Below are 11057 nucleotides of genomic sequence, written 5' to 3'. Positions count from 1 at the left end.
ATTCGACCCGGAGGAATTAAAAGATATTTAAATCGCTCTGCGTACACCGCATTGTTTCGATATTCATTAGCAACCCATTCACTATTATTATTGCACGTTCAGAAACTGATACGCGAAACCTACATATACACAATTTAGTTAGATAATAATGTTAGATACTTCAGAATTGTTAACACAACTGTACAGCTATTGCACACAGCCGCCAAGCACCTCGACGCGAGGCCATTAAAACCTGCGACGAATCCGTGTCACCGTGAGCACAGAATCCATTAACGTTTCAAAGTCCGAGTGGCACCTCGCCCCGTTGTTACTTTCAAACGCGTAGGTCGATTTTACGAAACACTTTCGACCGACATAGAGAAGCATAGAACCTTTCGATAAGAGCGATAGAACTTTCACAGCCGCCATACGTGCACGAACTATTTACGATCTCTAAGCAAACACCATTTGTATTATTGAATACAGCTCGATCAAAAAAGTTCTATAGCTCTCATTGGAAAACCCCTGCACTTAAATGTCTGTTCGTCTCCTTTACTTGCGGTCCATGCTCCGAAAATCGTTACGAAACCCCGAATTCGAGTCTCTGATAAACGTGACCTTCACCCTCTTCCTTGTAGGGACACTGTGCGCGTGCGACGACAAAGCTTTGCAGTCTTTGCCCTGGCTCGACTGTTCCTCGTCCTCCCTTTCGATCTTCAGCCTCTTCTGCCCGCAAGTTGGCACACCCCCGGCGACCGTAGACGCGTTGTTGGTCAATGGAGGGTTCGTGGAACAGTTGTTGAGGATGCTGGGGCTGGTTACGGACTGCACGTTGATCTGCGGCGACTTCGGGAAGGTCGAAGGTCGCGGACCGACCGGAGAACGTATCAGACTTCCGTTGCTCAGTGCACCGGGTGGGAAACTATTTTGCACGGCGATCGTCGATGGCGTCACGCTTCGTTTGTTCACGGTGCCGACGACATTGTGGCCGGCGGGCGCGATCATCAGCAGATTGTTGCCATTTTTCTCGCACGCCACGTGCGGGACCGGATGCTGCAGCTGCTTCTGCGCGGGGAAGCTTGTCCTGTACACGTTGCCGTGGTTGTCGTTTATCTGTTTCTCCTGCTTCAGAAACGTCATCGCCGGTTTCGCGGCATAGACGGTGGAGTTTTGCGCGTTGAACGTTGGCTCGCATTTGATTCGTACCTCGTGTTGCGACGCGTCGTTGCGATCTTGCGCCTTCTGCCATTCCAGGACGTTGCTCAGCAGCCGGATGTACCTGAAAAAGGCACTACTTCAGTAGATGTTGCACAAAGACTTTTAGGGGACCTCCAGATCTCATTTGGATGGAACTTAAATGGTTGTTTAATCGGTTTAAACTTTATTCAAAGCTGGTTCGAGGTCCTTGGCGTTCAGAGAACGAATTACCGAATCGCCAGACGCAGGATTTCGTTCTTCGATAGCTTCTTGTCCGGTGGATGAGTCGGTACCAATTTCCTGAGCTCGGCGAAGGCCCCGCTGACGTTCTGCTGCCTCCAACGTTCGCGGCTGTTCGTAAATAATTTTCGAACGCCCAGGGTTCCTACTCGAGGCGTGGGCGAGCCAAGGTGGCCACCGCTGGAGGACGAAATGCCGTCTAGCTACGAAATACGAATACGAGATTAACTTTCGTCACAGTACTTTGATACACTTTGTAATTTATTTCGTCTTATTTAAACGGAAAATGCCCCACTCTGGATCAGAGAAGGTAAAATCTGTTTCTGGCTTGACCAACCTGCGTCTATTTTTGTTTGACGATCTCGAGACACGGAGCAACCTTATAAATATTATATTATTTGACTATTCTAAAATGATCTGAATCGATTGGCCTAGAAAGTCTACTGTAGACGAGCTACTACGTGGTTCAAACTAACGAAAGTAATAATGAATTTGATATTTGCCGTGAAAAGTCAATCTATCGCACGTAATATATTTCATCGAATGGAATGTTTATTTCGAGCAGTGCACGAGAATAATTTACTGCTGTATGGGAAAGTTTGACTCACAGAGTTGGCGCGATCCCTTCGTTTCTTGCCTTGGTCCTCGTCGTCGTCCGTGTCCTGGGAGTAAAATTCATCCGAGAGGGTCGCCTCTTCTTCGGTGTCCCTCGGCGTGCCCGGGGAATCACCGACTTCCTCCGCCAGTTCCCCTTCGGCGGACAAAAGCGACTCCGCTGGCGAACCGTTCTCCGTGTCCACCGTCACTCCGGAGCACCCGTTGTACGTCAGCATCGACTGAAAATTATTAATTAATCGTCTGGACGCGTCCACGGTGGTGCTAAACACGCGAATCATTCGTTTCGACGCGGACAACCACGACGGTCGACTCGGTTTTCCAACGTTTTCCACAATCGTCGACGCGATTAAACGTTCGATGACAAAAGACGCGGGAGATCTGGTTAAATTATCACGGACGAAATTAGCCTACATAGCGCCAACAGGATGCTCGTATCGCACCCTCTCCGAGCTATTGTCCCTGACATTCAGATACGTGTACGCACCAGTCACTCTGGTTCTACGCCAGTGTCCGTGAGTCTCGCTTCAAATATTTCGAATTGTGCCTTAAAAAAACTTCTTGCGATTCTGAACAATCCTCGAAGCACGATCGACACGAAATTTAGAAATCAAAGCGACTCTCTGGCACAGATTCACGTTTCTGCTCCAAAAATACCCGAACTTTTCTTGTATAAATTAGCGACACTATCTGTTGGAACGGATTATCGTCAACGAAACTTAGTTCATAGTTATATTCACTTTATATGTACTCATGGAGTTTTTTTGATTCTTTTTTATGTCCCTCATTGGGCAGAGAAGTGCAACGTTTAATGATTTAAGAGAAAAATATCTGCAACCCTTCGTTTCGACGGGCTTGGAAGTTCCCGAAGCGTTAACGATACTCTTATTATTATTTCAGAAAATCTTGTTTCTTTTGAAGCAAAACCGCGTTCCTTGCACTCGTGAGTCAAAATACTCGTACGCACACATTTCGTTTTAAATCTTTCTCAACGAGCATGTCACTTTCGACGCGACGAAACTCTTACCATATTAAAGGGAGGATTTCGTTCACTTAAACGCCCGTAGCACCAACAATTTTATCAGTTTACGAGGGCCAACTTTTCCGAAACGAGTCACTGGCGATAAGGGGACACTTCGACGACAGATTTCCCGGGGGTTACGATCGTGGCTGATGTTAAACCGACTGACGAGTCCAGACGGGCCGATTTAACTAATAGAAAGTGCGGTACAACCCCCGGGAAAATGAATTTTGCGAAGGCGGAGCGCAGGCCTCATGGGTGGAGCTCCTCCGTGGACCGTCCCATACTGTTCCATACGTATCCAGCATCCCTCCGCTCTCCGGAGACCCTTAGGTCGCTGTTAGACCCTTGATTCGCGGGCAATAATCGTGAAAAAAAAAGAAAAATCGATTCTCGATAGACATACAATCTCAAAAACAAGAGAAATAGCTCGAATAATGCCACTTTGACTTATCTTTACCTCGCACAAAGAACAGAACAATTCGAGTAATCTTTAAAACTTTAAAAAATAATCTTTAAAATATAAAATATTAAACAAATTTTCTTTTATCGACATTCCCAAACAATTAGATTCTGATTAGCTGTGCCCGAGAAAGTCAACCGGGGAGAAGTGCAGAAAGAAGGGAGGCCTTGTTTAATATACATTAGGGGTGAGAGTTTAGCGAACCCCAGTCGTTGTCAAGTGGCCACCAGCCACGGGCTGTTTTATTGTGACACCTTCGGAGGGTGCTACAGATTTTCCAGCGGGACGAATCTAAGGGTGTCATCGTACGATCCCGATTAAATGATTAAATCTGCGATCGTGTTCATTCGAGCGCTATTACCCGACCAATCTGCGTGGGAGCTAGTCTAATTTCGTTTAAACGTTCAATAATCACAGTAAACAATAATTTGGAGCATTAACAAATATTGTATTCGTCTAGTCTTTGAACCAAAAACGGAATTAATCGTTTAGCTAATATATTTGTAGATTGAATTAATAATACGTGGAATAAATCTGTAAAAATACAAATCACATTAGATCAAACTTTCCACGCGGATATAAGGATCTTTATTGCATTACAAAATCCTTGCAGTGCATTGTGTAAGTGGCGTAAATACGATAAGACTCATTAAAGCGATTTCACGAGAGATTTACGATCTAGGTGTTAATAAAGTGCAAGAGCTTTAGAATCCGTACTTTCGCATAGCTGTATCTTCGGAAACACGTGAGTCATCCTTGTTGGTTTTTCTAACGAGAATCTACTAAGCTCCGATCTCGTTATTAACTGTACAAATAATAATTTTTACTAACTCTATTCAGGAATTAAAATAGCGTCAATGAAAATAAAATTCTCTTAATATTTTCACTCCAGCTTCTCACTGTTTTCGATTATTTTTGCAGCGGCGTAATTCATAGAATAGCTTTGTTAAACTCTGTTTTATTTAAACGACACCACGGATTTTCGTACAATGGTATTCAAACGAATATGAATGGCTCGAAATGAAAAAATTGAAGCTTAGTTCGCATCGAGTTTGATAACGCTGGGCGATTAGATAAGGCGACGAGTCGATGTTGTTTGTTCTTTAATTGTGTAGGAAGCATCTTCGAGGCAGATGTTAATGGGATGAAACAGGAAGGAGGTGGAGACAGATTTAATCACGAGCCTCCGAGCATATGACGCGCAGATAATGGAAAAATGACTTTGTCGAAATCGCTTTCTTACTCATTTCGACCTAAAAGACGAAACAAAGGACGTTAACAACGTCGTACGATGCCATTTTTCCATAATACAGGTTTCTGATTACGGAATTGGGCAGATTTTATTATCTATTAAAAATTAGTATAACGAATGAATTCCAAGAATTATTTGTGAATACAGAATTACGATTTTCGTGAACGAAAAATTATTTCCTAATTACTGTGGCGTTCTTTATTAGAATTTTATTTCTTATTCGTGGTCGATGACCAGGACAATAATTTCAATAGTTTTCGAATCGATACATTATTAGATGAAACACTCTATTTGCTAAAATAAATTAAAAATTCGTAACTTTTGACCAAACTGTTTTGTATAAAAGTTTTCTACGTCAGAACTGCCAAAAAATTCATCATTCTTCTTGCCCTGCTTACGTCAATTTTTTAATACCGCCATTAGAATGCCACTTTTTGACTTTATCGACACCTTAATCTGGAAATAAAAGGCGTATAAATGACACGTGCGTCGCCCTTGAATGGAGTCGCGTGCCTTATTCGTAACGTGGCCATTCGAGGGGTGACTTTTTTTTATCAACCTTCGCTAATCCGTTATTGCGACCACATATGGTGTGTGATACCTCTGCGCGAGACCAAACGTGGCAAAATACAAATAAATACGTCAATATGCTTCCAAGCAACCTCGAAATCAATCTTTTTAAGGAACAGTCTTAGCCAGAGTAATTTTATCGACGTTCGAAATATTCGTACGAGTCAAATTCCCACCGAATCGATAAAACCACCCTAAAAACGTAACAGAAAGTCGCGTGGGGTGGTGGCTGGTTTTGTTGCGGTTTCCCACAGGTCTAGCAAGATACAGCTCAATTTGAGCGTGCCAGGGAATACGAATTAGGTATTACTCGCGTACTCATCGAATAACAATAAGATTCTACTCTGCATGTGGATGTCCGTGGAATGAATCAGCAAAAGAAATAAAAAGCGTGTGTGTTACAGTGCTACTCCCACTTCTAAGTGTATTTAGAAAAGCATAAACATTATAAACATTATAAACATTATAAAATATACTTTATTTTAAAATAAAAACATATTTGTAGCATAAACGAACGTTTGGTAGCAAACCACGGTGTTCTTATAGAAATTTCGTTCACGAAGAATATTACAATAAACGAGGTAAATGCTTAACGGTGGTGGAATATGGTCGAGCACGTAAAAGAACTATCGTCGACAGGCTGTGCCAATAGAAAAGAGGCGTGTCGCCGGTTTTGCGCAGTGTCCCATGAAACGTTAACGCGTTCAAATGGGATCCCCATACCGGGGGGAGGGTGAGCCTCCACGAGCACCGCGTCAGGGGTTGGAGGGGGTGTCCCGAAGGGCACGAGGGTGAAATCAATTTTCGTTATCGCCGTCAACCAGCCGCCCCATATTAATCCCGTTATTAGTGTTTGTTTTCCACGACTCTTGGCAGACAGTCGTTCTCGTCCAGCAATTGTCCAAGTCCCGGAACGCGACTCCTGAAATCAGGCAACCGGTCGCAGCATCGGGTCAAAGCAGGTGGCTCAACAAAAATATTCAGGAAGATACGTATTCGTTGTCTGTTAATGCCACGATGCTTGTCAAAGACTGTTGAACTACCTAGAAAAAATATTATTCCGTCCCCGGAGGATACGAAAACGGTGAAGACTGGAGGGCAGTTGTTTGGAGTTTAAACAGAATTCTTAGGGTGACGGGTAAGGTGTTCTTTGGTAGTATTCCAAGATGAATATCGAGCCAGAACGACACACGGTGCCGGTGAATTGGCTGCAAAAAGTCGTCGAAGCCACGGAGGCTGCGCGAGGCACGAGTGTTCTGTGCTGATAAGGGATGCTCCGCCCTCGCAACCCTCCAGAGCCGTCCTCTCGCACCCCCTCGGCCATGGAATCGCAGGGTCAAGTTGTCGGGAGGCTCTTGCACCGGCATGAAGTATTAATCTAACGGATTAGAGGAACAGATAGGACGGAGATTAATTTTTAAGATGTTGAGAGACGCAAAGGATTACCCAGGAAGCTTAATTACCATCGTATCGGTCACGCCACTTTTTTCACGCCGCTGTTATCCCCTGGAATCGTGCCCTTGAACATAAAATTAAAACTGAAATAATTATAATACATATATCGACGCGAACAGAAAAACTGAGAGTGCGGATAGAAGATGAAATCTAATTAATACCTGAACGACGGTTGTGCAAGATCGTCGTGTACCACAATTATTCGATTGCCCCTTCGTTGTTTAGAAATATTTTTTATTGAAAATATAAATCGTCTTTACAACCTCTGATTTACAAACTTAATCCCGGAGTAGCCGGTAACGCGCGCGTCGCAATTAAAGCGCTTAAGAGTAGGCAAAGATAAAACGACAGGATAATAAATTAAAGAGAACGAGACTGCAATAAATAAAACATACGACGAAGATTTGTTTAGTGTCAGAGAATAATTGCGAAGTTGGAATAATCCGTGTGTCCAGTGGTGGACGTTGATCGATCGGTTCCTAGATGCGACTTATTTAAGCGGTAAAAAAATAACAACAACCGAGAAATGATAAAACGTTATGTCATCGGCTGTGAATCGTCGTCGGTGAGAAAATAAAAATATTTCAGTTATTATTAACCTGTATAACAAGATACAAATCTCGTACGGTAACTAATCTATTCGTGCATCACAAATGGTAAAGTCTATAAAGCGTGCTAAGTACTATGTACAAAAGTCTAATATTGTCGAGCGTTTCTCGGTAATAAACTGCGTTGATTGCAGTTTACGTTTCAGTTTTATACCGTGCAAACATCGTTATCTTAACGACACACTAGTATCTAAAAATTTCAATACAAAACACCCCAAGAGAGATACATACTCGCTTTCTTCCAAACGTTGCCTCCGATTATCGTAGACTACGGACTATGACTATTCTTTAATCGAACTATCACGAAATTTACCACCGAATCGCAGCTGCCGATTGGAAGTGCCGGGGAAAAGGAAAGAGAATACTGTTGTACTGTCGCCATTGCGACTTGTCTTTACGGTTCGGTCGACTTAAGTCTAATATTTACAAGTGAGCATTATCAGCGTGTATTCGTGGCTCGATTAGGATACTGTCCACTCGATGCGCCGATCCAACGCCTGTGTCAGTGAAAAGCGAACGCAAGGATGAATAAAGGAACGAGCATGATGCAGATCACGTAAATAGCGGTCCTGGGCTCGCACGTTGAGACCACCACGTACTCCTCGTTCCACTGCGAATCGTTCCCGCTCAATGGCAACTCTAACACAGTCCTCTCGTTGCTAAAAATTTTGAACGGCAACGAGCACTCCGTGGTACTGTTTTTACACGAATGGACCGGGTTCGAAATATTGTAGACGGTCTTCAGGAGCTCGAAACGTACCCGCAGGAAGTTCGGTTGTATCTCGTTCTCGGAGCTGAAGACGAAGAAGTAGTATCCGTTCGTGGGCACCCTGCAACAGATTGTATTCGTCAACGATCCATTCTCAAGACTAGTTAATAAATTATATTCGTCAGCATTCTTTTCGTGTCTAGCTGTTGTCTGACTTCGAGTAGATAATAGCTCCAACTGATAGCTCGTCGAAAGATTCGATAAAGAAATAATGACGAGATAGGGTGAATTCGTACTTTAATTTTGTATAAGTAGCAACCTCGACTGAAAACTCATTTGAATATTCGACGAAAAGGCGATGGAGATAGGCAATACCGAATAATTGTTATACTTTGTGTAGATAATGGCTCCAAAACTGATTGAAATAGTCGATTGAGATCGTTACATATTCGCAGATTATTATCTCGTAAGTGTTAAAGAGTTATCTAATCTCTTCGAGAGTCGATAGACATTTTCGAGCATCCGCATACCTGTACGTGACCTTATTGGCGAACGAAGCTGTGTCATGTTCCTTCTCGTGTCTCGGGGTGCAGCTTCGATGGGGCGTCAATGGCAAATTTAGAATCAAACCCTTGCAGTTCAGTAACCGTTCCTCGGAGCTGCTGAACGAGCTCCAGAACTCGGAGTTGCTTCTGTCGTTTAGGGTCGTCTCGTTCACGGTGCCCCTATCCTCGGCGATACCATCTGGGTTCAACATATCCTGATTTATGTGCAGAAATTGTACAGTAAAACAAAAATTATTAATTTCTGTCGTTTACTAGTATTAATCAATCTTTGTTACGTGAAAAGAATTCGATAATATGTACCAGCCTTGATTGCTTTTAACAGAAACGGAATGCAAGACGACGAACTCGTTTTAAGTATCAAATAATATTAATAAAAGTGTTCCAAACATTGGCGAAAGTTACATTCAACGATACTGCTACTTAGAAATTAACTGGGAAGTGGTAAACTTTAATGGAACCAATTAAAAGAAGATTTAAACGCCATTCTTTTCCGTCTCCAAACACTACAGATAAGAAATATTTCAGCTATTCCAAATATTTAAGCTTTTTATAGCGTTTGATTGTTGAGATACGAACTTAAGGCCAAAATAAATCATTACTCTTTTACCAAGGTCTTTCTGGTTTCCCGGTTCATTTTTTATGTGTTGTCTATCAACGACCAAAACCCCTTTTAACGAATATTTTTAATATGAATAAAATACTTTGAGAAACGTTTGATTAAATCTACAGTATAGTATGTTTCTAAAACTAGAAATCACACTGGAAAAATGGGCTAAATAGTTTGAAACGTAACTAAGAAACTAATATAATTCGTCGATGGAAAAATGAAGTTTGAGAAACACCGTCCCAAATAATGTTCCTCGAGTGTTTTCCCGATTGCTGGATTGTTTATTCGAGATGATTGCCAAATTTGCGGTACATCTTTCTCGGGATTCGGGTGAAGATTCGCGGGCAAATATTGGCATTGTCTCGGAAATATTCCGATAAGAGTACTGGAATTACACGCGTGTAAACGATAGATAGGCGATGTACAATTATACGATTACCTTTAATGAGGACAATATAAGTAATGCGGGGACGTCTATCTGCACGATAAAGGGTTGATTGCGATCCGCTAAATTGGTCTCTTATCAAACGGCGTGTTTGACGCCGAGATATTGACAGAATGTAAATACTCGACACGCTGAAACCCCAACAACAACTCGAGCAAACTAATTCAATCTAAAACGAAATCAACGGTCGAACATCTCACCGACAACGAGGCACTCAACTTCGCTACCACATATCGTGTTTTAAATGGCGCGTGCAGCTGATTTCTTACTTTATCGCATCAAATCTATCGTTACGAGTAATACGAAGAAAATTTTCCACTCCGATGATTCAGATTTCAACCGGGGGGGTAATTAAAGAATATACTGCACAATGATGTCGACGTTAAACGTTTGGACTTCCAAACAAACCGAGACAATTACCACGAGGCGAACTCGAAGAAATATTGGTTTTACTTCACCTCTTCGATGGCGGCGTCCCCAGCCTCGTCCTCTTCCGTCAGTTCCTCGCGAAGGGACGAAGACAACACCAAGTCCCTTCGTCTTCTCTGCTTCTCCGTGTCGGAGAGCTTCTGGTCGTTCATCGTTTCGTCCACGACTCGTCGCAACGCTTCGCCCTCGGTGCCCTTCTTCTCGATTTCCACCATTAACTTCTTCAGTATCTTCTGGCCACGGTTACCCAGCGAATTAATCTTATCCATAATTTCCTGCAACACCTCCGCGGAACCCTCGCTTGTTGATTTCGTACGATTCTGTACGCTTTGCTGCTCGAATTTAAATTTGCCTTCTTCGCTTTGCCTCTTCGGAAGTTTCGGTCCTTCGCGTTCCGCGCGCTTGTTTTCCATCTCCTTGGAAAGGTTCGGCGAATATTGCGGCGGCTTCTCGATGTTCGCCATCTCTACAAACGTGCCCTCGTAATGATGATGGGGATTCTCCTTCTGTTTCTTCTTCGTGTCGAGTGTTTTGGCGAACAGCTCGGTGAGAATGGCGCGCATCGCTTTCGCGTCCAATTCGTGACTGCTGTAGGGGTGCGCCATCGAGTTCGTAGCGTATTTCGAGCTGTTTTGAAGATGAGCGTGGTCCTTGTGGTGGAACTCCACCCCTTGCTGGACCCTCTTCATCTTCTCAGGCTCGTTGCTGGGACTCTCGTTCTGCGCACAATGTACAACGTTTCGTGACAATTTGATCCCCGTCGCGGACGAAGATATATGACCGCGACGATAAGACGTTATTGTCGGCCCATCGTCGCCGAGACATTGTCAAAATAATTGCAAAATAAAAACATTCGGTGTAACAATCGAATCTCTGTCGAACCGATCAATGAAGTATCGCG

The 11057-nt window shown here is 43.2% G+C and overlaps 2 protein-coding genes across 3 annotated transcripts in view; both read right to left on the bottom strand.

The window, feature by feature from the left end:
- Positions 1-28: 28 nt before the first annotated feature.
- On the bottom strand, positions 29-3302 carry Hlh3b (Helix loop helix protein 3B). Of its 2 annotated transcripts, XM_076782612.1 has the most exons (4): positions 3059-3302; positions 2025-2252; positions 1408-1619; positions 29-1258 (listed from the first exon to the last, which is right to left on the bottom strand). In XM_076782612.1, exons 1-4 carry the CDS (start codon positions 3059-3061, stop codon positions 532-534), a joined length of 1170 nt encoding a protein of 389 aa, XP_076638727.1. In that variant the 5' UTR covers positions 3062-3302; the 3' UTR covers positions 29-531. The 2 variants fall into 2 exon arrangements, with proteins under 2 accessions (XP_076638727.1, XP_076638726.1); XM_076782611.1 differs by lacking the exon at positions 3059-3302 and having other exon boundaries at positions 2025-2393.
- A 3716-nt stretch (positions 3303-7018) lies between these two features.
- Positions 7019-11057, bottom strand: part of LOC143349998 (uncharacterized) — an 8846-nt gene continuing 4807 nt past the window's right edge. Inside the window, exons 5-7 of the mRNA XM_076781730.1 lie at positions 10186-10875; positions 8640-8869; positions 7019-8230 (exon numbers count right to left, since the gene is read on the bottom strand). Coding sequence (XP_076637845.1) covers positions 7903-8230; positions 8640-8869; positions 10186-10875 — 1248 coding nt within the window. The 3' untranslated portion in view covers positions 7019-7902. The remainder of the gene's footprint in view (positions 8231-8639; positions 8870-10185; positions 10876-11057) is intronic.

The sequence above is a fragment of the Colletes latitarsis genome, chromosome 14 (assembly GCF_051014445.1).
Source record: "Colletes latitarsis isolate SP2378_abdomen chromosome 14, iyColLati1, whole genome shotgun sequence".
NCBI lineage: Eukaryota > Metazoa > Arthropoda > Insecta > Hymenoptera > Colletidae > Colletes > Colletes latitarsis.
The sequence above is the reverse complement of the archived record's forward strand: the minus strand, read 5'-3'. Positions and strand labels throughout refer to the sequence as shown.

Coding starts and splice junctions, on each gene's coding strand:
- Hlh3b (XM_076782611.1), bottom strand. CDS start 2,312: ATGATTCGCGTGTTTAGCACCACCGTGGACGCGTCCAGACGATTAATT. Junction 1,620..2,024: donor GAAGGGATCGCGCCAACTCT/GTGAGTCAAACT, acceptor CGTATTTCGTAG/CTAGACGGCATTTCGTCCTC. Junction 1,259..1,407: donor ATCCTGCGTCTGGCGATTCG/GTAATTCGTTCT, acceptor TGCCTTTTTCAG/GTACATCCGGCTGCTGAGCA.